This window comes from Adiantum capillus-veneris, chromosome 10 (assembly GCF_014529385.1).
Source record: "Adiantum capillus-veneris isolate H3 chromosome 10, ASM1452938v2, whole genome shotgun sequence".
In the NCBI taxonomy this organism is placed as follows: domain Eukaryota; kingdom Viridiplantae; phylum Streptophyta; class Polypodiopsida; order Polypodiales; family Pteridaceae; genus Adiantum; species Adiantum capillus-veneris.
In genome coordinates, this window is record NC_140940.1 from 88011252 (window position 1) to 88038634 (window position 27383).

The 27383-nt window shown below is 43.4% G+C and overlaps 1 protein-coding gene across 4 annotated transcripts in view; it reads left to right on the forward strand.

The window, feature by feature from the left end:
• Window positions 1-27152, forward strand: part of LOC147449203 (CBL-interacting protein kinase 23-like) — a 28135-nt gene extending 983 nt beyond the window's left edge. The window contains exons 2-14 of one of the 4 annotated variants that reach the window (XM_086521747.1): window positions 23086-23148; window positions 23262-23333; window positions 23455-23562; window positions 23653-23733; window positions 23975-24028; window positions 24148-24273; window positions 24387-24476; window positions 24563-24688; window positions 25078-25197; window positions 25272-25385; window positions 25725-25781; window positions 25918-25992; window positions 26877-27152. In XM_086521747.1, coding sequence (XP_086377873.1) covers window positions 23086-23148; window positions 23262-23333; window positions 23455-23562; window positions 23653-23733; window positions 23975-24028; window positions 24148-24273; window positions 24387-24476; window positions 24563-24688; window positions 25078-25197; window positions 25272-25385; window positions 25725-25781; window positions 25918-25992; window positions 26877-26948 — 1158 coding nt within the window. In that variant the 3' untranslated portion in view covers window positions 26949-27152. Of the gene's footprint in view, window positions 1-23064; window positions 23149-23261; window positions 23334-23454; window positions 23563-23652; window positions 23734-23974; window positions 24029-24147; window positions 24274-24386; window positions 24477-24562; window positions 24689-25077; window positions 25198-25271; window positions 25386-25724; window positions 25782-25917; window positions 26367-26876 lie in introns of those variants that run through there. The other 3 variants (XM_086521746.1, XM_086521749.1, XM_086521748.1) reach the window with 3 other exon arrangements.
• Window positions 27153-27383: the final 231 nt, after the last annotated feature.

Here is a 27383-nt window from a genome sequence, read left to right on the forward strand (position 1 = left end):
AAAACAAAAAACATAATGACCTAACTAGAACTAAAGCTAATAGTGACATTGGAACTTGAGGGGTAATAGATTGGAGTATAAAATTGTTTGGAGAGGATAACGGTGATGTGTGAAGGGGGACGGGGGGCTTCTTTGGCTAGGGGCTGAAAATTGCAAACTACATGCATCGAGGTATACAAGCATGAAATGCATCCTCTAGCTAGCTCCATCCAGTACCATAATGAGGGTGTAATATGGTGTACATCAATGGTTGAGCTCCTTGAACTTTGAAGAACGAGCTAGAGTGGAGGTGGGTCGGCAGAGGGTAATGATGATGGGTAATGTGGGGGGGATGCTTTACTTTCTAAGCTCATTGTTCCTGAGCAATGAACTTTGGAAAGTCTTTTCGCATCATGCTGTCGCATGCATGGTTCTTAGATATGGTTCAATGGATGCAAGCTGCTGGTGTCCCCTTGTTCGCCATATATTAGAAGTTGCTTGATTGTCCTTTGGTCACTGCTCACCTTCACCCTTTATTCGCTGCTTGTGGAGGATTTGAGTGAAGATGATGAAAGGTCTTATTTGCTAGCTGCCTTGGAGCTTCGAGGAGTTTGAGTGTCAGCCATTGATCTAGAATCGCTCTGTTCAAGATTCTGAGGGGTGCCAGTTGGGGGTGTGAACTCTTATTGATTGGGTTGGCTTAAATACAAAGCATGCAACGTTCCTTGTTGAGCAATTGCACAGCCCATTGCCTTTGAGTTTGGTCTGCAAAGAGGGATTCAGACTCGGATTGCAAAGATTGACGATCATAGTTGCCAGGAGTTTTAGAAACAAAGAAACAAAAACGGGCAGGAAATAGGAGAAATAGAGCCTCAAACCTGGGAGAACACGGGGAAATGTGAAACGGAAATAAAATAAATATTAGATAGTATATTATAAAGAGATGTTAGCTATAGCTTGTGTTGAGCACTTACAACACTTTTAAGAGTCAAAGACTAAGCATACTACTTAGTACTCCAACTCCTAGGACCTGCATCTGACATGTTCTAACTTCCATCTTCCATTTCAACAAAAGACTGCATACTATAGAAGTTAGAAGCATAGTTGCATATGCCATGAATCATAAATGCACCTACACTCATGCATCATGCCAGAAGAATGCCAAGAAAATATCAAGAGTCAAGGCCCCATCAGTTGCGATTCCCCCTTCTTGGCGTGAGGTGATGTAGGCCATTGCCGATCTGCCTGCTCATGATGGATGGTGGGGTATATTGATACTAAGTTGTACTCTCTTGGGTGCTTGCCTTGGTTGCATACTGTTTGCAGTGTATTCAGACTCAGTGATAGAGGCTACTCATGCGAGGTTGGAGTTTGTTACGTTTCTGCCTTGTTATTATTCTCCACTGTCTTGTTCATCCTTTATGGAGGAATTGTTCATCCTTTATGATTCCTCCAGGACCCTCTGAGCTTGGAGTCCTTGTATGTATGTTGTGATTGTACGGCTCCTTGAGAACAAGCTGACCTGAGCATTCTCAAGGCCCATAGTACTTGGTAATACACACTTGTCTGTACTTAGTACTACACATTTGTTTGAGAGAGAAGAAGGAGAAGGAGAAGGAGAAGAAGAAGAAGGAGAAGGAGAAGAAGCAGAAGCAGAAGGAGGAGGAGGAGGAGGAGAAGAAGAAGAAGAAGGAGGAGGAGGAGGAGGAGGAGAAGAAGAAGAAGAAGGAGGAGGAGGAGAAGGAGAAGGAGAAGGAGGAGGAGGAGAAGAAGGAGGAGGAGAAGGAGAAGAAGGAGAAGAAGAAGAAGAAGAGAATTTTAACGTCATAGGAAACTATCCCAAGAGACCTTAAATATCTATCGACGAGGAGAGTTGAACTCAAGACCTGTTATTCAAGAGGGAAATGGCATAACCAATCTACCACACTTGGGTGATAGAAAGGTTATACCATTTTCCTCTTTTTATTAGCGCATACACACACACCCGAGAAGAAGAGAATTTTAACATCGTAGGAAACTATCCCAAGAGACCTTAAAGATCGAGGAGAGTTGAACTCAAGACCTGTTGTGAGAGAGAGAGAGAGAGAGAGAGAGAGAGAGAGAGAGAGAGATTGTGGTGATTTTTCTTGTGCCTGTCCACTTGAAGGCTTCTTGCAGTTTTTGTGATTGTTCATGTGCCCCCTGTGGAAGGAGTGGTCTTGAGATGCAGTGATCCTTGCTTTCATAGTCAAAGGCGCCATTCTGTATTTTGCCTTCTTGTAGGCCTCTTGCCATTGATCGCTCAACTTTCCCACCCTTTGCCCTTTCCTCTTTCTTTTTATGTGTTTCAATTTTGTTGTTTTTTGTTTTTATCTATTTGATTGACTGCTTGTGTGTATGCTTGTGGGTGTGGGTTCTATCAAAACTTGCTTTAAGGTGAGTGAGTTTATGGGGTGGGTGGCTGAGTGGAGCTTGTTTTGATAGTAGCTTTGTTTTGTTGTTTGCACTTTTCTAGTCTTTGTTTGTTTTTCTCTTTGGTTTGCATATGGTTCTTCTCTCTTCTCTCTACTAGGTTTTTTGCGATTGGTATTTGCCGCGGATTCCCTTTGCTCTATGCTTGGAGAGAGAGTCTTGGCATCTATGGATTACAAGAGTGACCTTCAGCAAGCGGGCTGTGCTATGTAGCGCCAGAGTCCTCCTTGGTTGTTGACGGTTGCACTAGGTCAGTGTTCCTGTTGGTTCTTCCTTTTGAGCTTTCTTTGCAGATCATCTAGTGACGTCGGTTGCTTCTTATCTCTCCTCTTCATCTATTGCCACCCTTTTCTTGTTCATCTACAGCTCCCGTGCCGGAGTGTGAAGCGGAAGGAGAGCGAGAAATCAATAGCAACATACGAACAAATAGAAACTGCAAATAACTGAATTGAACGAGAGAGAGAGAGAGAGAGAGAGAGAGAGAGAGAGAGAGAGAGAGAGAGAGAGAGAGAGAGAGAGAGAGTCCACACGGCACGGTGGAGTTTCGGAACTCCACACGGCACGGTGGAGTTCTGGCCAAGATGCTCTGGTCCCAAAGACTAGCGATCCTTTCAGTATTTCTTTATTATTGCTTCGCAAAGGTACAACTCCCGAGGGTCCTCTTCTCCAAGACTCTGCATCTAGATGCCCTCCATTGAGGCCCCAAGTGTCATAAGACGGGCACCACGTGTGCCAATAGAAAAGAACAAACTGAACAGACTTTTAGCACTTCAACAACAACTGAAACTGAAAGAGAGAGAGAGAGAGAGAGAGCACACGTGACACGGAGTGGCGGAATTCCACCCTAGAGAGTATTGGCCCCAAACCTTGGTGTCTCTTTCGGTATTTCTTTATATTGTATCAACACAATACAAGCCGGTACTCCACGCTCTGCACCTTCTCCCAGAAGAGTCCTAGAGAATGAGCCCTAGCCTCATTTTTAAAGGCCCTTGGCCCATTAAAAGCAGTTTACATAAAAAGCTTTAAACTCAAAAGCAATTGGTCCAAAAAGCTACAAAAATTGCCAACATGATTTACGAAAATCTGTACAACTGCCACGTCAGCAATCAACGCAAAACATGGAAATCCGTAAAGTTCTGCCGTGTCAACAGGCCATCGTAAATCCAAGGTTTTTGGCTCAAAAAGAGACACCTATTGAGAGATGTCGAGAAATTTCAAGTTATAATCTGCTAGGGTCTCCATGGCAAGCATTTCAGGATACCCCACTCTGCCAGAAGTTGCACTCAGAAGGAAGATGTCAGAAACCATATAACTTCGGGAAAATTTTTTCTTGAAAGCTTGCCAAGTCCTTGGAGTGTGCGGCTTGGTAGCTATAGACTTCCACCATTGCATGGCACTGTCTCTGAGAAAAACAACAGCTCAAAACAAATCTTGGATCCTTCTCTTGCAAGTGATCTTTATGGCTTATGCCATGTAAGACATGACCGGTGAAGACGGGAGCACGCTTGATGCGCGATGAAGTAAGGGTGGGAGTAGCTAATAAGTCCGGGGTCGGGACCCCAAGATACTGCAAATAAAATTCCAATAGCCTTTAGTTTGCTCTGCCTGCTCTTTTGTAGGACCGGTACGATTTCAGAAAAGCACACGTCTGATGCTCTGATACCACCGTCACAAGACGAGCACCACGTGTTAATAAAAAAGAACAGACTGAACAGACTTTTAGCTCTTCAACAACAACTGAAATTGAAAGAGAGCACACGCGACACGGAGTGGCGGAATTCCACCCTAAAGAGTATTGGCCCCAAACCTTGGCGCCCCTTTCAGTATTTCTTTATATTGCATCAACATAGTACAAGCCGATACTCTACACTCAAGTCGATACTCTACACTCTGTACCTTCTCCCAGAAGAGTGCCAGAGAATGAGCCCTAGTCTCATTTTTTAAAGGCTCTTGGCCATTAGAAGCAGTTTACATGAAAAGCTTTAAACTCAAAAGCAACTGGTCGAAAAAGCTACAAAAACTACAAGCGTAATTTACAGAAATCCGTACAACTGTCACATCAGCAATCAACGCAAAACGCCAAAATTCGTACAGTTCTGCTACGTCAGCACGCCAGCGTAAAATCTGGAATTGCGTACAGGATGCCACGTCATCAAAGTTCCACTTCTTCTTCTTATATTGCTTCCACTTCTTAGGGTTTAGGCCCCTTGGCCAGGTTGAAAGCGTGAAGCAGAGGCTACCGGGAGCTGCGCGTGGTGAAGAAGTGCAGGATTGGGCCGGGTAGAGCCAGACACAGATGCAGGAAGACAGAAGCGCTAGGGATTGAAATCTCACAGAGAGAGAGAGAGAGCTCGCACGTTTTTGGGGAAAACTCAATAAGTGAGTTTTGGGCTTTTCCACTTTTATTATAAGTGACTTTAAAAAATGTGTCCAGGTTCACAAAGTATAAAAATGTACATAAAGTGTACATGAAGGGTTATTTAGGGCCTTTAACCCAACAACCTCCCACTTAAAGACATAAATGACGCCTTTAAGTTAACCAACTCCCACCAGCTGTATGCAATGATCGTGCTGAGCCTTAGCAAGACTCTTGGTGAGAACATCTGCAGGGTTATCTTGTGTATGGATCTTAGTCAAAGTGACTAGCCCATCTGCAGGGTTATCTTGTGTATGGATCTTAGTCAAAGTGACTAGCCCATCTTCCAATACCTGACGTATAAAGTGGTACCGCACGTCTATGTGTTTGGTACACGCATGAAACATGGCATTTTTGGCTAAATAGACAGCACTTTGGCTATCAGATCCCAACACGGGAGTATGAGAGGCATGCCAAGTTCTTTTGCAAGTCTGCCCAACCAAATGGCTTCCTTTGAAGCTCCTGTCGCTGAAATGTATTCAGCCTCAGTAGTACTCAATGCCACAATTTTCTGCAACCTAGAACACCAAGAGACTGCACCACAAGCAATAGCAAATACATATCCACTGGTAGATTTCCTGGTATCCATGTCACCTGCCATGTCGGCATCACAATATCCCTACAACTTTAAGTCACTTTTACCATAACAAATACACTTTGATTGTGTACCTTTCAAATATCTCAGAATGCATTTGATAGCTTCCCAATGTGCTTTGCTAGGATTCGACATGTATCAACTAACAACTCCCACTGCATAAGCAATGTCGGGACGGGTGGCAACCATGTGACCCTTTTTGCCACATTGATAGCAAGTGACATCCTTATCCTTTGTCTTGCTCTTACTTCTATTTTGAGTCCTGTTGCTCGCATCACGCTTTTGATTTCTACCTCTTGCATTGTAGGCAGAACTGCCACCATCCCCACTAGACTTGCGTCTAATCTCTTCATTGAGAATAGACCCTCTCACACCGTCATACGTGAGGGTGGGACTGTTACTCAAGGAGACAACCAATGTTTCCCAAGCATCTGGCAATGTCATAAGCAAGAAAATAGCTTTCAGCTTATCATCAAATTGCTGAAGCCCACTGTCTTGCAACAACTGACTCAACACACCTGTTAAAGCACTCAAATGCTCAGAAGTTGATTTCGAGTCATCAAGCTGCATATTCACCAACTTTCGCATTAAATGCACCTGGTTCACAGGCGTGGTGTTCTCATAATTGGACTTTAGATTTTGCCATATTGCATAAGCAGAGTCCAAACGCTTGATGTGCGTCAAAATGTCATCATTGATAGCCATTTTGATGTAGGCCATAGCCTTCTTATTCAACCTGGCCCACTCTTCGTCAAACAAACCTTGCGGCTTATTCTCTTCCAATGCATCTTCACAATCCTTTAAGAAAAGGATACCTTGCATGCGTCCTTGCCAGAGGTCAAAGCCTTGACCATCGAACCGTTTGATTTCCATCAAACTTTTAGTGTCAGATGCAGAAGAGGTAGAAGCCATCTTAACTCAACCACAAATGTGTATACAAGAGAGATACAATAGGCTGAAAATTTCAGCAAATAGGAGCAACCACAAGACTTTGCATACGACAAACCGCAATTTCTTTACATGAAATTGTCCAAATCTGTATTTTCAGCTGAATATGCGATTTAAGTCACTTGTGAAGGAGTACGAGCGGAAGTGTGACGCGAGAGAGAGTGCGAGAAGAAGAGCACGACGATATGGTGAACTCGCTCTACTGTAATGTGTAGAGCATAGTGAGTTCTTATTAGGTTTTTACAAAAGAATATGTGTACATACCTGGCGGCCCGCCCACTTACCTGGGCGACCACATTGGGCTTTATACCCCAACAACCTCCCACTTAAAGTCCAATGTGGTACTTTAAGTGTGAGAGAAGCTACTATACAAGCTAATATACAAGAGATGTAGAGAAGTGATGTACTACCCTACACCTAACTGCTTGCGAAAATGCGCAAAGCTCTCTGAGGGAAGTCCGCGCAAAGCTCTCTGAGGGAAGTCCTTTTGTAAGTAGATCAGCAGGATTTTCTGTGGTGTGAACTGTGACAAGCTGAATTTGCTTATCCTCGAGCATTTCCCTGATGAAATGATACTTCACATCCACATGCTTTGTCTTTGAGTGATAAACTGGATTGTGAGCCAGTTGTATAGCACTCTGACTATCACAATATAACACGGGCATCTCTTCTTTGATTCTCAAATCTGTTACTAGTCGATTAAGCCAAATTGATTCTTTGCACGCCTCTGATGCTGCAACATATTCAGCCTCTGTAGTAGACTGAGTAACACAATCTTGTAATCTAGAACGCCATGATACTGCTCCACCAGCCAATGTAAAGACATACCCTGACGTAGACCTTCGGTTGTCTAAGTCACCTGCATAATCCGAGTCTGTAAAACCCTTTACACTTAGCTCCTGACTCCCATAGCATATACGCATACTCTTTGTAGCTTTCATGTATCTCAATATTCCTTTCACTGCCTCCCAATGTTTCTTGCATGGGTTTGACATGTATCGACTTACTACTCCCACTGCAAATGCAATGTCTGGGCGAGTAGCAATCATTGCATACATCAAACTACCCACTGCAGAAGCATATGGAATCTTATCCATTTCAGCCTATTCTTCCTCAGACACAGGACAATCTTGTTTGCTAAGTTTCACATATGGTGTCAATGGAACACTCAATGCCTTTCCCTTCTCCATATTGAAACGTTGCAAAACCTTGTCAATATACTCTGTTTGAGATAACCAAATCAACTTCTTTGATCTGTCTCTCTCAATGGGCATACCAAGTATATGACTTGCCTCACCCATGTCTTTCATGTCAAACGATTTTGCCATCTTTGACTTCAAAGCTGAAATTTCTTCCAAGTGCTTGCCAGCAATCAACATGTCATCCACATACAAAATAAGGATCGGCCAACTACCATCCTTAGCCTTCTTTGTATATAGACAGTGATCGAACTCACTACGTTTGTAGCCTTGAGAAAGCATATACTTGTGGAATTTATGGTACCATGCCCTCGGTGATTGTTTTAAGCCATAAAGACTCTTTAACAACTGGCATACCAAATCTTCCTTGTCTTTCTCAACAAACCCTTCTGGCTGTTGCATGTAAATTTCCACATCTAAATCACCATGCAAGAACGCTGTTTTGACATCCATTTGGTGCAACACCAAATCTAATATGGCAACCAATGCAAGAAAGCATCTCAATGTAGTCATCTTGACCACCGGAGAGAAGACTTCATCAAAGTCAATGCCTTGTTCTTGCTTAAAGCCCTTGGCAACAAGCCTTGCTTTGTACTTTGGTTGACTATGCAAAACCTTGCTAGGAGATCTATTTATAAGATGAACAGCTGTTGATACAGCTTCAGCCCAAAACCCATTTGGCAGCTGTGCATTAGACAACATACTTCTGACCTTCTCTTGTATGGTCCTATTCATCCTCTCAGCAACACCATTTTGAGGAGGATTGTAAGGAGCAGTAAGTTCACGTTTTATACCTTTTGACTCACAAAAGTCCTGAAAGGCCTTTGAAACATACTCTCCACCATTGTCAGTGCGTAAGCATTTAAGCTTCTTGCCACTCTGATTCTCCACAAGTGTCACAAACGTTTTGAAAACACTAAACGCTTCATCCTTGTGCTTAAGAAAGTAAACCCATACTTTCCTCGAGTAATCATCTATAAATGTCATAAAGTAAGAAGCTCCCTCTAGAGATAGGTTAGGCATAGGTCCACACAAATCACTATGAACAAGTGCCAATTGTGTCTCTTCTACTGCTTCTATGCTTATGTGGCTGCTGTGTTTGCTTACCATACAGACAATGTTCACAGAATTCAAAATCATTAAATGAAAAGCCAGGCAAATAACCAGAACGAGACAAGATTTCCATTCCCTTCTTGGACATATGTCCTAACCGGCTATGCCACAAAGAAACGTTCGGCTGCTCGGTTACATTGATTACATTTTTAGAGACATTTGATACATAAATCATGTAAAGTCCTCCAGACTTTACTCCATGTGCTACTGTTATTGAACCCTTGGATATCTTCCACATGTTTTGCTGATCAAGCTCTTTGTAATTGCGGGAACATGTCTCACATTCTTCAACGTGAAAGAAGAGCCATTCTGAAACTTCAATTGAACATCTCCAACACCTAAGATCTCACATGTCTGCCCATTACCTAGCCGAACATGATCTTTAGTGGTCACATAAGAGGTAAACCACTCCTTGTTTGGAGACACATGAAGTGATGCCCCTGAGTCTATAATCCAGTCACTCAATGCATTTCCATCAGATGCTGTAAGAAGAGCCGAGTCCATTGTATTCTTCAAGAAGTAGATGTCTCCTGACACTAGACTGTCATCCTCTGCAACAGTGTTTGTCACATTTATTTCTTGAATCTTCACTGAGGACTTGTTCTTCTCACCATGGTCTTCAGCTTTCTCTTTGCCTTTTTTTGCTTTCCATTCTCTGCAGTCTCTTTTCATGTGACCCTTCTTGCCACAATGGTAGCATTCTATGTCACTCTTGCCTTTAGCACTGCGGGACTTGCTACGAGATTGATTCCTCTTTCCACCTTTGTACTTTTCTTTGGTCCTTCCTCTGACAACTAAGGCTGTTCCTTTGCCTTTGTCCATTGTCTTTCTATTGGTTTCTTCAGTAAGCAGACTTCCTTCTACACCTGCTATGCTCAAACCATCTGGAGGTGCAAAATTACTCAAAGCTATGCAAAAAGTGTCCCAACTTTCCGGCAATGTGATCAACAGGAACATAGCTCTAACAGGTTCATCAAACTTGACACCTTGAGCTGACAACTGACTATAGATGGTGTTGAATTCATTCAGATGATTGGACATAGGTGTCCCTTCTTTCATCTTCAAGTCAACAAGCTTCTTAAGCCAGTATACGTGTGAAGCTGCACTCTCCTTCTCATAAAGATCACTCAGCTTTGTCCATGCTTCATAAGCCGACATCTCGTCTGCTACATTGAAGTAAACGCTTTCTGCCAAAGTCAGCATAATGGTAGAAAGTGCCAATTCATCCATTTCGCTCCATTCATCTTCGTCATATCTTGTGGTTTTATCCCCTTGAGCTTTATAGGTTTTATCTGCTTCTTTTGTACCAACACGTGCCAAATCTGCTTCTTCCACAATGGGAAATTGGTTCCATCCAGCTTCTTGATATTGTAAAGAGCAGTGTCCTGTGATCTAGCCATAGGTACGCTTCACAGTAGTTTACTTTCGTGGGAAAAATTCGGCAGAGTTTCCCCTATAAACTGACCTCTGAACCAATATCAACCTGTCAAATGAACCAAGAAAGCTTCAGATTCTGCAGAAATTTCGGCAGTCTCCTTTGTAAAATGGCTCTGGTGTACTAAAAAACAAACCAAAAAACAGCTCAAAAAACACTGTCTCTCTGACACTGTAAGCTGCGGGTAAACCTGTCTTGCACCTGTACTTTCTCTCACTGTCCTGTCACTGTCCTGTAAGCATAGACTGCGACAATGCCTCAACGGCAGTAAAGCAAAGATGCAATCCCAACTGTCTAACTCACAGTCAATACATCCTAACTGCCTATCTAAGGGTGCTCGAGGGATCGCTCCAAGACCTGTATCACCGAAAGGATCTCAACATTCAAGAATCCCCAAGCTCAATAAAACCTCACTCGACCCTCAACAAAGGCTGCAGTAAATCTGACAATACATAGACTTCCCACAAAATCATACATCCACAAATTTCCCACTATATGTTGTAACCGCTGCGGCGGTTGTTTGCTGCGTGATTCACAGCCAGCAAACCCTCAACAGCCAGCAAACCCTCAACAGACATACATCATCTCTGACAATACATCCCATGTGGAAGTACCTGCAATGTCAGGATGAAATCTGGAATATCAAGCAGCAAACACAAGCTACCTGATGAACTAGTGGATGTCGCCTACAGTCTGTGTGTAGATGCGCCCGTGTCGTATGTGACATGCCTCCAAGAACTGTGAGCCGTCCTTCGATGTGTAGACAACCACAAATCAACACTCTGGGAGTGCCGATATCCTCAGCACCTGCAGTCGTAGGCCGAAACCCCAAATTTACAGAGTCGGATCTGCACCCGCTGAGACCACGTAGTCGAAAATGGCCTGCGTAGAACTTTGTCGAAGCCGAACGGTGGCCGAGATGACCTCAGAATGAAATTCTGAGAACACCCAGCCCTTTGGGCTGTCCCACAAGATTTGGGGCCGTGTCTTCGCTTGTCGAATCTCACTCCAATCTGAGCAGGTGACTTTGGCTACCTGCAAATGCTGCCCCGAGCCTCGATTTGAGCTCTGATACCAGTTGAAGGAGTACGAGCGGAAGTGTGACGCGAGAGAGAGTGCGAGAAGAAGAGCACGGCGATATGGTGAACTCGCTCTACTGTAATGTGTAGAGCATAGTGAGTTCTTATTAGGTTTTTACAAAAGAATATGTGTACATACCTGGCGGCCCGCCCACTTACCTGGGCGACCACATTGGGCTTTATACCCCAACAACTTGTACTCAACTTTTCACTCAAATCCTCGCACAAAACATCAATACATGTGATCCCACAAATTTGGTACACCTGCGTATTGTTGTTTTAATGTGTAATAACCTGTAAATCACCTGTTTTGATCCAAAAACAGCCTGTTTTGGTGGCCTTCTTGATCCCGGAAGCGAGGGGCTTCGCGATTGAAGTGAAAATTATCGCGAGAGAGCAAATTTAACTTGGTGTCCAGCAAACTGCATAGGTCCTATTTTGAACCCTAGAGCTTTGATACCAGTTGAAAGCGTGAAGCAGAGGCTACGGGGAGATGCGCGCGGTGAAGGAGTGTAGGATTGGGCCGGGTAGAGCCAGGCACAGATGCAGGAAGGCAGAAGCGCTAGGGATCGAAATCTCACAGAGAGAGGGAACTCGCACGTTTTTGGGGAAAACTCAATAAGTGAGTTTTGGGCTTTCCCACTTTTATTATGAGTGACTTTAAAAAATGTGTTCAGGTTCACATTGAACCTATGTGAACTTGGACAAAGTATAAAAATGTACATAAAGTGTACATAAGGGGTTATTTAGGGCCTTTAACCCAACACAGGATGCCACATCATCAATTTTCCACTTCTTCCTTTTCTACTGCTTCCGCTTCTTAGGGTTTAGGCCCCTCGGCCGGGATCTGAAGGTTGGCTCCATTCTTTAGTGACTTGACACGTCAGCAGTTTGTGACACCCAAGGGTCCTTATAAATAGTAGAAGGGATTCCCAAAAGCAGAGCCCCAAAAGCGTTCATCTCCAAAAGCATCTGCTCTCAAAAGCACGTGCAAGAACTCAGCCCTACGGCCAGCGGAAATCGTAGAGCATGCCACGTCATCAATGTAATTTATGAAAATCTACCAAAGTCCAAGATTTTGATATTTTTAGGTTTAAGGCCCCTAGACTCGTGTCCATAGGTCGGTAGAGGTTAGATATTTATTTTAAAACCCTAACCCCTTTCGTTTAGGCCCCTCGGCCACACTTTCGGGATGGAGTTTCTCTTGTTCTCTCGGCGAGTTCGTTTCAATTGGGCTGTCACAAAAGACGGAAGTGTAAATTGACTTTTAAATGCAATTCATATATTGAAGAGAATTGGGGAGAGTGAGAGAAAGCTTGATACATCATTGGGGACCAGAACATCTTCTGGTCCCCCGCCCCATAAAGAGATTATCTTTTTTACTAAAGGGAGAATATTTACAAGCATAGGAACGGGGCTAACATCCATCCTCTATTCTTTCTTGTTGTTTTGCTGCTTCTGATTGAGAGAGAGAACTACTCTCTAACTAATAAGGGGGTTTTTCCCCTCTTCTGCGAGATTTTGGAAGCTCTCGTAAGCAAGAGTCTATCTTCCATAAGCCTCCTCGGAAGCTCTCAATGAAGAGTGTCTATCTTCCGCTAATTTGTCACCTTCATACCTAGTCTTTCCTGCAGTTTACACAAAGGAGAAACACACGGTCCCAAAGTCTAGCGCCCCTTTCGGTATTTCTTTATTATTTCAATTCGGAAAGTACAACTCAGTGCCTAGAGAGCCACTCTTCTAGAGAGCATCTCACGTAGAGTCTGAGAGAGAGTTGGACCCTCGTACAAGGGCTGCACAAAAGCAAAGTTCCAAAAGCACTTGATCCGAAAGCACTGCACCCAAAAGCACTTAACGCGAAAACCGCCAACACAAATTACGAAAATCCGTATAGCTTGCCATGTCAGCACTGCGGCACAAATTACAGAAATTCGTATAGCCTCTCATTCAGCTCATACTCACCTAGCCATCACATCCAGATTCGTTGATCTCTAACAGATGTCTAGATGCACTAAGTTTCATCAGACAAAATGTTGCAGACATTTCATCTTTCTCTACATGTCTCACACATGAAAGAGCAAACGTCATCAGTTCAATCAAGGAAATTCAATCTACATATTTTCGTAAAGTCATTCCGCAAAATACTGTCAGCTTGTTAGTATCCCTAAAATCTCAAGGAGAAATTATTGACTTTATCCACATCGCACCAGATTCAACCTACAAATCGGTAACTTTTGGCATAGACATTGCTGATATTCCAAAAGCTTCAAGGTACAGCTCTCTCTGAAGAGAATTTGCGATGTTCTCCTCCTCCATCCACTTTGCATCAAGGGCCAAAAAGTACCCTTGAGCAAATTATTCGGTGGACCTAGCTTACCTTTCTGTTCTTTTCTTGTGCCCTGTGACGTGTCGGTAGCCTTGCTGGCCTCCCTTGTCGAATGACACATCAATCGTTGGAATTCTCTGATGTCACGTGCACATGGCTCTATGTGCCACGTGGACATGCTTCATCGACTTCCAGAGCCAGTTTTCCCCTTCTTCCTAGATAGGAGTGTCTAGAATCGGCTAACTGCAGGACTCATTGCACCTTGCTGATGGGGGTTGGACAGTGTAGGATTGCAAGCTGGAGGAGCTTCCCAGGCTGAATTCTTGTGGGCGATTGCTGCAGAGAGGTGGGCCTCAAGCTCAACAACTTGAGGTTCAAACTGCCTTAGACGAGCTTCAGAAGCAGGGAGGCATGGCTCAGACAACCGAGAGGCTGGAGGCATGCACCGGGATTGGGAGCAGCAAGAGCATGGCATGCTGGGTGGGCAGCACCAGAAAGAGGTAGGGACTGGGTGGGTTGAACCACAGAATGATCTGCAGCAGCCAGGTTCCCAAGGAAGGCCTCAATGATGAGCACGTCACCATCACCATCTTCAGCTAGGGGCTGCGTGCACATGGGAGCACGTAGGGACTCGCCAGGAGTTTGGCTCTGCATCTGTCACAAAAATACGGAAGCGTAAACTGACGTTTAATTGCACTTCAAATACTCAAGAGAATTAGAGGGAGCGAGAAAACTTGACACTTCATTGGGGACCAGAAGATGGGCTGGTCCCCCCCCCATAAAGAGAATATCTTTATTACTAAGGGAGAATCTTTACAAGCACAGGAACGGGGCATACGCCCGTCCTCTATTCTTTCTTCTGTTCTGTTTTGACTACTGACTGAGAAAGTGTTTCCACTTTCTTTCTGCTTAGGGGATTTCCCATCTTCTGCGAGACTGGTTGGAAGCTCTCGAAAAGAGAGTCTATCTTCCAAAACAGCTCATCGGAAGCTCTCACAGAGGAGAGTCCATCTTCCGTTATGTATTGCCTTCATGCTCATTCATTCATGCATCGAACACAAAAGAGAAAACAAGCAAAATGCACACGCACATGCTTGCTGTAATTTTCTGTACATAACCTGAAATTCTTACCTGTGCACACCCCTACGCCGAAACAGAGGTCTTCTTCGCGATGGAATCGCGCCAAACTTGGTGTAGACTTAGGATAAGGAAAGAGAAGAGAATTTCTATGGCTGATTTGCTGAAAACAGCCCTAATCGAGGTGATTAGGGGCTGAAAACAGAGAATTACAGCAGCCGCACTTTGCTAAGAGAGCGTCTACGGCAGCTTCCCGCGATGAAACTTCACCAGAAGGTGTCTATGACTGTGAGATCCCTTGTTCTTGACAATGGGAGCACAAGGCTACCACATATGTCGCAAGGGGCTGCTCTCAAGCTTCAATGGAGGGCTCCACCGCGTAGAGCACGCTCACATTAGGGGGGGTAGGTGCACTGTCAGCCTTGAAAATGGGGGAGGGGGGGCTCCTAAATAGCCATCAGGGAGAGGGGGCGCTAGGAAGAGAGAGAGGGTGAGAGTGAGAGTGAGAGAGAGTTAGTTTGCATTGGTAAGTGTGCCACTTGGCACACTTACTTTAAAAACTTAAAAACCATTCAACTTTTGACTTTAAAAACTTCTAGCTCATTAATTAAAAATGTGCAACTAACTAACAACTGCTACCAATGATTCTTTTATGAGAACACCAAAGGTCTGTCGGCGCAATGCCGCACCGGCACTGCACCGCCTTTACCTGTTCATACTTGTCCGGCCGCCCGCCCGGGCACGGACCGTTAAATTTAATTTAACGAAACTTACCCTAAGGCTTTATTAGCTTTATTAGCCTTAGGGTCACTGTTCTAAGGACCCCATCTCATTCATGTGCTTGTACTGATGCGCGTATTTTTCCTGAGCCTAAAATCTGAGGCTACTGCTTACCCCTTTCTGAAGACCCGATTTCCCAATCACTAGGGCTTCAGGGTAATTTCTGCTAAGGTCCCTCTGAGGTGTTCTAGCCCGCATTTAGGCTCACCTGAGGCCTTAGAACTGCTAGGTCTATTCTGGTGTGCACACAACTAATTAGATAATTCTTTTCTCGTAAATAAATTAATTATTTACAAAGTCTGACTTAGTTACATCCCTCTTGGTTCTAAACAGTTGACCTCAACTGTAGAGCGTCAACATAACTGTGCAAGATGTCAGGGTAGTCCTTGAGATCGGACTCAGTCATCCACTTTGCATCTAAAGGAGTGTAATTCTTGAACTTGACTAAATACTTTCGATGTAGACTCGCCGACTTGAGTTGTCTCTCCGAGTGGTGTATTATCTGTTCAGGTTGAAGGATTTCCTCAGTCTCTTCGACTTCTGGAGGATCTTCTTGTACTGGCGCCACTGGAGGAGGTCCAACATATGGTCGGAGGAGACTGACATGAAAAGCATTGTGGATGCGCCAGTGAGAAGGCAAATCCAATCTGAAAGTCACATCATTGACTTTATCTGTAATTTTGAAAGGGCCGTAGAATCTATGGGAAAGTTTGACAACTTTCCCTTTGCCGACCCGCTTTTTCAATCTAGCTTTCTCAAACCGAAGCAGGACATATTGTCCTTTTTCAAGATTGAGATTCCTTCTGTGCTTGTCTACTTTTCTCTTCTGTTGCTCTTGAGTACGAAGAATTGCTTGCTTTACTTGTTGATGGGCGATATCAATATTGCGCACAAATGCATCTGCGGCGAAGATGTTTTCTTTGGTCACCATAATAGGAAGTAAGAGTGGCTTCCCGTAAATAATTTCGAAGGGGGCTTTACCAATTGAGGAATGTATGGTATTATTATACGCAAACTCAACTATTGATAAGTACTGTTCCCATTCGGATTGTCGTTCCGAAACATAGCACTTGAGGAGATCTAAAACAGTGGCATTAGCGATTTCGCTTTGACCATCTGTTTGAGGATGATAAGCTGATGAAAAATCAAGCTTAGTTCCCAAGTTTTCAAACAATGCCTGCCAAAATAGACTAGTCATGCGGGGATCTCTATCGTTGACAATAGTCTTTGGCAATCCATGGAGTTTAAAAATCTGAGCTAGAAATATTCTAGCCATGTGATCAGCTTTGATCGTCTTTTTTTACTGGAAGAAAATGTGCTTGCTTACTGAACCTGTCTACTATAGTCCAAATTGCATCATTTCCATTCTTGGATCTAGGAAGATCCGTAATAAAATCCATGGCAATACTTTCCCATGGCGTGTTAGGCACAGGGAGCGGCTGAAGTTTGCCATAAACTTTATGTCTGTCATATTTCACTTTTTGGCATACTAAACACTCACGTACATGTTTTTCAATGTCCGCACGGAGTGTTGGCCAAAAGAAATACCTTTCGAGGGCACTAGTGGTGGAAGCAATTCCCCGATGCCCGGCATAAGGAGAATTATGTGCTTCATCCATCACCTTTTGTCGTAAAGGCTGAGCTATGCATATTGCTTGTTGACGATAGAGTGTATTATCCCTGATAGAATAAGGTGGCTTTGAGTGACCAGCTTGAAGATCTGCCCAAATTGTGGCGGAAGTCTGGATCTTGAGGATACATCTCGCTGAGAGATTCTAGTTCCTCATGATAAATTGTTGTTAGTGCATTGATCTTTGGACGCCTGGAGAGAGCATCTGCAACTGCATTCTTTGTTCTAGAAGTGTGTAAAATCTGAAAATGAAACATTGAAAGAAAGTTGGCCCATCTCATCTGCTTTTCTGATAACTTTCTCTGTGTGAGAAAGTAGCGAAGACTTTGATGATCTGTCTTGATAATAAAATCAGCTCCTAATAGATAGTGTTTCCAAATGGAAAGAGCATGAATTACTGCCATTAGCTCTTTTTCGTATATGGAGGCATGCAACTCTGCATCTTTAAAGCGTCGACTTTCATAGGCTATCGCGTGACCCTCTTGGTTCAAAACTGCTCCTACACAATCTCCAGATGCATCGTAGTATACCTCGAAAGGTTTGCGAAGATCAGGGACGGTAAGAACGGGTCCGTGACTAAGTAGATACTTAAGCTTTTCGAAAGCTTGTTTTTGTCCAGACCCCCAATGGAATGGAATCCGCTTCTTTGTCAGGTCATGGAGGGGACCTGCTATCGTGGCAAAAGCTCGAATGAAACGTCGATAATAAGAACAGAGGCCAAGGAAACTTCGTACATCATGTACTGTAGTTGGCGTAGGCCATTCTACAACTGCTTGAATCTTTTCAGGGTCCATTCTCACCTGGTTGTGAGATACTATATGGCCCAAATAGTGGATTTCTTTTAAAAAGAACTCACTCTTCTTAGCATTCACAAATAATTTGTGTTTGCGTAATTCTTCAAACACTAAGGCGAGATGCTTATAGTGTTCGTCTTCCGTCTCTGAGAAGATTAAGACGTCATCAAAGAAAACGCCTGTAAAACTTCTATATGAGTGGAAGATTCTATCCATCATTCTGTTGAATGTAGCTGGTGCATTAGTGAGTCCAAAAGGCATCACTAAGAATTCATACAACCCGAAGGTTGTTCTAAATGAAGTCTTATGCACATCCTTAGGAGCTATGCGGATTTGATGATAATCGCTCTTCAAGTCTATACGACTAAAGACACTTGCTCCTTGTAACTTGTCAAGAATGTCGTCAATCCGAGGGATTGGAAATCGATTCTTGATTGTGATCTTGTTTAGAGATCTATAGTCTATGCACATGCGGAATGTGCCATCCTTTTTCTGTACTAGCAAGACAGGTGAACAATATGGAGAAGTACTAGGCCTTATTAAGCCCTTCTCCAAAAGTTCGTTAACCTGCTTGAGAATTTCCTCTTGCTGCATTAGACTAACTCGATAAGGGGGCTGATTTGGAGGAGAACTTCCTAGGATCAAATCAATGGTATGATCCTCAGGTCGCGAAGGTGGGAGTTCATTTGGAAGTTCATCTGCAAAACAATCTTTATATCTTTCTATTAACTTAAGTCTTTTTTGCTCTAAAGAGGAAGAAAGTTGTGAAACAGACACATCTCTCTCTCTTGCAAAAATCAAGTACGCTGAAACACACTTTTTCATTTCTTCTTGATGGCAATGTGGTTGGCGATAGGAATACGCCAATCTCCTGCATCTGCAAGTACAAGATACTCCTTTCCTTTATGAGCAAAAGATAAGGTTTTCTGAACATAGTCAGGAATGGGATGCATCTTGTAGTGCCAAGGCATTCCCAAGATAACATCGCATCCTTCAAGTGAAGCTAGTAAGAAAGACTCTTGATCCTTGTAGTCGTCGACCTTTAGATTCAACTTCCCTATGATTGGAGTAGAGTTTGAGTTCTGCCCTTTGAAAGCTGATTGTGCTTGTATAGAGACTCCAAAACGATTGGGCTGCAAGTTCAGGTCGTCAACTAGCTGGGTAGAGATGAAGTTGTCTGTATTACCAGGGTCAAACAAAATAAGAGCCCGCTGGTTGTTGATACTACCCCATGCTTTGAGAAGAGCTCTTTCTTTTCCATCCTTGGTTGTATTTCCCTGTACATTTGGGACTGCATTGGAGGAGGGTGGTTGTGGAGGTTTGGTTGGACAGTCACCCTTTATATGACCAACTTGTCCGCACTTGAAGCATCTTCCTTCACTAATGTAGGTTCGCAACTCAGCAGGAGAGAGATATCTCCCTTTCTTGGGCTGATTTGGCTTTGCTTCTGCTTCGGAGGCGGTTCTTTTCTTCTTTTGAGAAGAAGTAGAAGAGGTAGGTTGCTCATGGAGAGCCTTCTGCTTGGCATGGTAAGTGCTTTGCTCCATCTTCCTTGGAGTACCCTTGTCATGTATTCCATCAGCTATGCGGGCTGATTCCATAAGTATCTGCAAGTTACCTCGAGGGTAAAGCTTCATAGCCTTTTGCAAGGCTTCATGCAAACCTGCTTCAAACTTGCGCATCTTCTCCGAATCGTCAATCTTCTTGAATGGAGTGACTTTCAAGAGAACGTCCCAAAACCTATCCACATAGCGTGGAACAGTTTCGTTCTCTGACTGTGAAAGTCGATCCCATTCTTTCTTTACCTCTTCCTCATAGTCTGGAGGAAGGAACTGTGCGTAGAACTCCTTCTTGAAAGCGGTCCAATCTTGGGGTTTGCGATCTTCCAGGATAAGGGTTAACCACCAATTGCTGGCAGTGCCTTTCAGGTACAAACTAACATGGCGAAGCTTGGATCTTTCTTTAAAATTCCCTTCAGCAAATGCAACTTCAAATTGGCGGATGAAAGCCAAAGCCTTGTCATTATCACGCCGTCCATTGTAGGTGTCGAATTTCACATCTCTATCTCCCGACTTGAATGTTTTCTGCTTGTGGTGCTTCTTCTTAAGGTGCTCCTTCTTTCTATGCTTAGACTCCTTGGGAACAGGAGTCCCTTTCCTTGAATGTACTTCTTGCTGCGACGGATCGTCGAGAAACATGTCTTCCGGAGAAACTATGTCTTCCAGATCCTTCATGAAAGAGAATTGAGGGGAATCAGGGGGATCCTGCTCTTGAACTTTTGGATTAAACCGCACATGACGTTCAGGAGATTTCTTCTGCCTCTCGTGCATGCGGGAAGTTCCAATCAAAGGATCTTTTCTTGGTTGTGGCGCCTTTGGGTTTTGCGGAATTTCTCTTGACCCCATCGGCATTTTCTCCTTCCCTTTTTCAAGAGTATGGAGAATCTTTTGAACTTCTGGATGGGAGAGACCTTTTTGCAACTCTTCCACCTGCTGTTGAAGGAGAGATAACTCTATCTCGCGTCCTCCCATTTCTGCAGTCTGCCAAGAGTCGTCAATCCCTTCAGGAAGAGAGAGAGGACCTTGCTCTGATACCACTGTCACAAAAATACGGAAGCGTAAACTGACGTTTAATTGCACTTCAAATACTCAAGAGAATTAGAGGGAGCGAGAAAACTTGACACTTCATTGGGGACCAGAAGATGGGCTGGTCCCCCCCCATAAAGAGAATATCTTTATTACTAAGGGAGAATCTTTACAAGCACAGGAACGGGGCATACGCCCGTCCTCTATTCTTTCTTCTGTTCTGTTCTGACTACTGACTGAGAAAGTGTTTCCACTTTCTTTCTGCTTAGGGGATTTCCCATCTTCTGCGAGACTGGTTGGAAGCTCTCGAAAAGAGAGTCTATCTTCCAAAACAGCTCATCGGAAGCTCTCACAGAGGAGAGTCCATCTTCCGTTATGTATTGCCTTCATGCTCATTCATTCATGCATCGAACACAAAAGAGAAAACAAGCAAAATGCACACGCACATGCTTGCTGTAATTTTCTGTACATAACCTGAAATTCTTACCTGTGCACACCCCTACGCCGAAACAGAGGTCTTCTTCGCGATGGAATCGTGCCAAACTTGGTGTAGACTTAGGATAAGGAAAGAGAAGAGAATTTCTATGGCTGATTTGCTGAAAACAGCCCTAATCGAGGTGATTAGGGGCTGAAAACAGAGAATTACAGCAGCCGCACTCTGCTAAGAGAGCGTCTACGGCAGCTTCCCGCGATGAAACTTCACCAGAAGGTGTCTATGACTGTGAGATCCCTTGTTCTTGACAATGGGAGCACAAGGCTACCACATATGTCGCAAGGGGCTGCTCTCAAGCTTCAATGGAGGGCTCCACCGCGTAGAGCACGCTCACATTAGGGGGGGTAGGTGCACTGCCAGCCTTGAAAATGGGGGAGGGGGGGCTCCTAAATAGCCATCAGGGAGAGGGGGCGCTAGGAAGAGAGAGAGGGTGAGAGTGAGAGTGAGAGAGAGTTAGTTTGCATTGGTAAGTGTGCCACTTGGCACACTTACTTTAAAAACTTAAAAACCATTCAACTTTTGACTTTAAAAACTTCTAGCTCATTAATTAAAAATGTGCAACTAACTAACAACTGCTACCAATGATTCTTTTATGAGAACACCAAAGGTCTGTCGGCGCAATGCCGCACCGGCACTGCACCGCCTTTACCTGTTCATACTTGTCCGGCCGCCCGCCCGGGCACGGACCGTTAAATTTAATTTAACGAAACTTACCCTAAGGCTTTATTAGCTTTATTAGCCTTAGGGTCACTGTTCTAAGGACCCCATCTCATTCATGTGCTTGTACTGACGCGCGTATTTTTCCTGAGCCTAAAATCTGAGGCTACTGCTTACCCCTTTCTGAAGACCCGATTTCCCAATCACTAGGGCTTCAGGGTAATTTCTGCTAAGGTCCCTCTGAGGTGTTCTAGCCCTCATTTAGGCTCACCTGAGGCCTTAGAACTGCTAGGTCTATTCTGGTGTGCACACAACTAATTAGATAATTCTTTTCTCATAAATAAATTAATTATTTACAAAGTCTGACTTAGTTACAGCATTTGGATGGAGAATAAGGGGCCCTGATGACGGAGTGGGGCAGCAATAATTCGTCTGTTGATTGCTGCATCTCGATCAGAACCAGCAGGTAAGTGGGCCTCGGGTGGAGCCTTGGGGGTTGGAGGTGAGGTGCCTTGCCACAGCAGGGGTTGCAGCACAGGAGGCATGGTGGGGTTCCTCACAGGGCAGTCAGGGAAACCTTCTGTGATGATATCACGTAAGAGAGAAGGTATCTTACACACACACACACACACACACACACACACAGAGGCATAGGCAAGAAGGCTGTATTGTATCGATCTAGATGTGTAGTTTTATATAGGCTGGGTTCACATAGGGCGGCGGAAGAAATTGGAAAAGCTTGCAAACCAACAAGAAAGTGCCATGTGGACCTTGCTATCCACATAGGGCGGCCGAAAAGTGAGATAGAGAGTGCCAAATCGCGGAAGAGAAAAAGGGAATTTGTTCCTCCCCCCCCCCGCCTGTGGGGAAGTTCTTTCTTCCACTCTCCACCTTGGCAAAAGGTGCCATGTTGGCACCGATCACATTAATGCAACCCTCCCACCCCTTTGTCCAGACTTTCCTCCTCCGCTTTCTTCCGTCGTCTCCTGGTGCTCACAACATGCGGTGGAAGAAAATTGTCTCACATTTTCTTCCGCCATCAATGTGAACACATGGGCGGTGGAAGAGAACGTTTTGGAGCTTTTCCACCTGGAAGAGCTCATAAAGTGCCGGGTTGTTACATAGGGGTTACAAGGGTTCTTGGGATGCGGGCCGTTGCGCCTACTAGTATGATGATGACTGGGTGGATGATGTGGATTATTAATTTATTATTCCCACAAAGAGGAGGATATGAATATTAGGGAAGGATCTTTTAGGAGGGCCCTTAATGGCTATTGGTATCCAGCCAATGTGGTTTGAGACTTGAGCTCGGCTGTGAGGTGTTCAGCAGTCTCACCTCCTTATGGTTGGGATCTCATCTATGTGCACAGTCTAGTATATGCGTGTTACATTAGTTTGGCATACGAGTGCTTGTGGGTAATTCAATGATTTTGTTCAAAGAATGAGTTTTGCTTGTGGGTAACTCAATGATTTTGGTCTGAGAATTAAGCTTTCTTTTGATGGATAGCCTTTTCTGACAACGTTGTAGATCAAACGGGAAGTGTCTACAATGAAGCTAGTCAAGCATCCCAACATTGTTGAGCTTTATGAGGTAAGCTAAGAGCTTTTGGTGGTGTCTTTATACTCTTCAAGCGTAGAGACTCTGCAGTCGTTTCTTACTTTTGTGATTGTTGTACTGTTCTGCACCTTGTCTGTTTTCCGCAGGTCATGGCGAGTAAATCAAAGATCTACTTCGTTTTAGAGTATGTGACTGAGGGAGAACTCTTCAGTAAAATTGTAGGTGCTGCTGATATCATGCTCAAAGGCATGCATTTGTGTATATTGGGGTGCTGGTATGCATTTGCCTTCGATGCAGACTAGTCTTTCATGGTGACTTATTCCATCATTTTTGGTGCAGGCACGGCGTGGAAAGTTGAAGGAAGAAGATGCTCTTGCATACTTTCAACAGTTGATTGATGCTGTGGATTACTGCCATAGCCGCGGTGTTTATCATAGGGATCTCAAGGTCTGGCAGAAAAGTGTGTTCACTCTCAATCCTAATCAAGTCTTACTGTTTGTCCTCATAAATGGTTTTATTGGCCTTCTTCATAATCAGCCTGAAAATCTCCTCTTGGACACGAATGGAACCTTGAAAATCTCTGATTTTGGACTTAGTGCGCTTCCACAGCATTTTAGAGTGAGTAGCCCTTCTATGCACCTCCCCCATCCCAAAAAAAAACGCCCCTGCCACCGGCCCACTCACACATGCAATACAGATGCATAATGAAACAAAATTTCAACACATACACACGTGGGTGCACGCAAACTGTTGGATTCCATAGAGATTCTGCTCTTTGGTGATAGTATTTTCTTGTTTGCTTTTACTTGTTTTGTTGGCTGTTTGGTTAAGTTTCTTGTTTCCATCTTCTCTTTTGCAGGAGGACGGACTTCTCCATACAGCATGTGGAACTCCAAACTATGTTGCACCTGAGGTTTCTTTCTTATTACCTTTTCATCTTTTGTGCTCAACTGTGTGATAATGCAGTACATGCTTGCTGGCATTTCGATTTCTGACGGGTGAAGTAATGGCTTTGATTCTCTTTGACAACAGATTATAGTTGATAAGGGATATGATGGTGCTAAAGTTGATATTTGGTCCTGCGGAGTCATCTTGTTTGTTCTCATGGCGGGCTACCTGCCCTTCAACGATTCAAACCTCATGGCTATGTACAAGAAGGTATTCATTTTGAGCATATATGCTTTTATTGCACAGTAAAATGCCAGTCGCAGAATAAAGATAAGCTTTCCCATGCTCTACTTGATGCCTCCCTCAATGGGAACTTGGCACAGATCTATAAAGCAGAATTTTCTTTTCCAGAATGGTTTTCCCCAGGTGCAAAAAGGCTGATTACCAGAGTCTTAACTCCTAATCCAAAACATGTAAGTGCTATGCTTCATATAACTTTGGGTGTCTCTTTTGTATAATTTCATCAGTTCTGCTCCACGGATTTTATGTACCTTGGCAGCGGATAAATGTTTCTCAAATCCTGGAGGATCCATGGTTTAAGAAGGGCTATAAACCAGAAAAGCATGCCTTCTTTCAGAAAGTAAAGCTTGATGATGTTGAGGCCGTCTTTGATGATGAGTCTATTGTAAGTATTCGTTAAATTTACTCATCTCTATGCATAGGTAGAATGATAACATGTTCATGCGATAAAAGAAAAACAATAACAGAAGTAGAAGCTACTGTGCTACCTGGGGGACTCCACCTAAAATATGTTAGCATACCATGTGAGGTCATCAGGAAGGGTAAAATTGTTGAAAAGTTATAGTTTTACATCTACTTGAGGGGTTACTTTAACCAAATTTGAAAAAAAACTAGTAAGTTAATGAAGAAAAGGAGTTACATTTCATTCAAAATGGCATGTAGATACTGCATCTGATACCAAACATCTCTAAAGGGCGAAGCCCCCGGGCTCTGTTACTTCTTATACCAGGCATACAAAAACTATTTCAAGTATTTCTTTTGGGTTTATTGCAGGACCAATTGGCTATTGAGCAGCAAGAATTCAAAATCCCCAGGCCTACATTTCTCAATGCATTTGAACTTATATCCTTCAACAAAGGGCTCAACCTTTCTTCTTTGTTTGAGAAGGAGAAGGCAAGTGCTCTCCTTTGTCTTGGCACATTCAGAGAAACTTTCTTCTTATTTGGTTTGCATTTTGACTTGTTCAGGAGGTGAAGCTAGAGACTAGGTTCACCTCAAAATGTTCTGCTCCAGAGATAATATCCAAAATGGAGGAAACTGCAAAGCCTCTTGGATTCTACATTCAAAAGCGGGACTACAAAGTTATCTTCTTTCTATCGGTCATGCTTGTGTGTGTGTGTGTGTGTGTTAGATGCAAGACTCTTATATGTCCTTTTCACTTTTATGTTGGAGAAAAGCTTCACTACTTTGTGTGTACGCTCCCTAGCCATGAAGTCACAACCCATGTGTATATATATGTATGGTCAAAGCATGATGCTGTGTGTGTATGAGTGTGTTTAGATGCAAAACTCCTATGTCCTTTTCACTTCTATGTTGGGGTGGCTTCAATAATTTACCAAATTACAAATCCACAGTTCCTTATCGGGGCGTGCTATTTTACAAGAATGTTATTAAAGCGGCCTTTGGATTCCCTTTGACAGATGAAGTTCCAAGGCAAAAAGATTGGTAGAAAGGGACACCTCTCCATTGCAACCGAGGTAAACCAAGGTCGAAAACAAAATGTCAAAAAGAGAGATCAATATGGAGTGTGCATAGCGTATATAGTTTTGGAAAGGAACTTCCAAGTTCATATTGATTTCCTAATAATGACATTGATCTTGAAATTTGGAGCAGGTATTTGAAGTCACTCCCTCACTTTTCCTTGTTGAGGTGCGAAAATCAAGCGGTGATACACTTGAATATCAAAAGGTGAGTGAGCATGCCATCCGTATTCTTCTTTGTTGGCACTACCTTTCTCTCTCTCGAGCCTTTCGAGAGAGAGGTAGTGACTATGTGTAGGTTTCTTGAGCCCATGTACAATGGACTTAAAATACCAAGGGACGTGCTTTTCAATCGAGTCTCTCAACACTTGTCAGATAGATCTTTGAGGTCTCTTGGGATTGTTCCTACGATGCGAAAAACCTCTCTTCTCATGGGTGTCTTTGAACAAGAAGAGGACATTGGAATAACTTTTCTAGCACCCAAGTGTGGTAGATTGGTTATCCTAGTTGCCTTTTGGATTAAAGGTCTTGAGTTCAACACTTATTGGATAGATATTTGAGGTCTCTCGAGATTGTTCCTTCGATGTTAAAAGCTGCTCTCTCTCTCTCTCTCTCTCTCTCTCTCTCTCTCTCAAGTCTCTTTCAGAAATCAAAAGGCAGTGCCAGCGACCGCCCGTTGCTTAGACACCTTGTTTTGAATACCCAGAACTCTCTCTCTCTCTGTCTCTCTCTCTCTCTCTCTCTCTCTCATAACAGGTCTTGAGTTCAACTTCTCGTCGGCTAGATCTGTAAGGTCTCTTGGGATAGTTTCCTACGACGTTAAAACTCTCTTCTTCTTCTCTCTCTCTCTCTCTCTCTCTCTCTCTCTCATATAACAGGTCTTGAGTTTAACTCTTCTCGTCGGATAGATCATTAAGGTCTCTTGGGATATTTTCCTATGACGTTAAAACAATCTTCTTCTTCTTCTTCTTCTCTCTCATGGCATTTTAAAGCGTTTCCCATTGCAAGGCACTTTTCCTACTTGCACAACATTAGAAAGCAATGCATTTTTAATCCGCTTACATGCATTTTTCGTACCTGTGTCTTATGCAGTTCTACCACAAATTTTCAACAAGTTTGAAAGACATTATGTGGACAACAGAAGATATGAATGTTGTTGCATGATCAAAAGGCTTGGGGTTTTCACTATATACGAACTCTCCCTATCAAGTGCATTCAAGCTTGAACTTACAAATCCTATGTTTATAGATTATCCAAAAATATAACCAACCCTTTTCTAGTTCAATTGGTGTATGTCCCCTTTGATCTGTACCCTTTTGTAATGTAAAAATGTATAGAAAATTGGGCTAAGTAACCCCTTTTGTTGAACTCACGTGCTTTGTTTATATATTTGTGAGTGACCCCCTTGAGTTAGATGATGCACATATAAAAACTGGATTTTAGATCTATTTGTGGAAGCAACAAAAGGACCATCCTTTGCGGTACTATCAAATGTTCGATTACAAGGTCTATGGGGATAAAAGCCACATTTGTCCATCATCAATGAAAACTTAGTATGTGAGTAAATGCACATAAGTACAAAGACAAAAGTATTAAAAC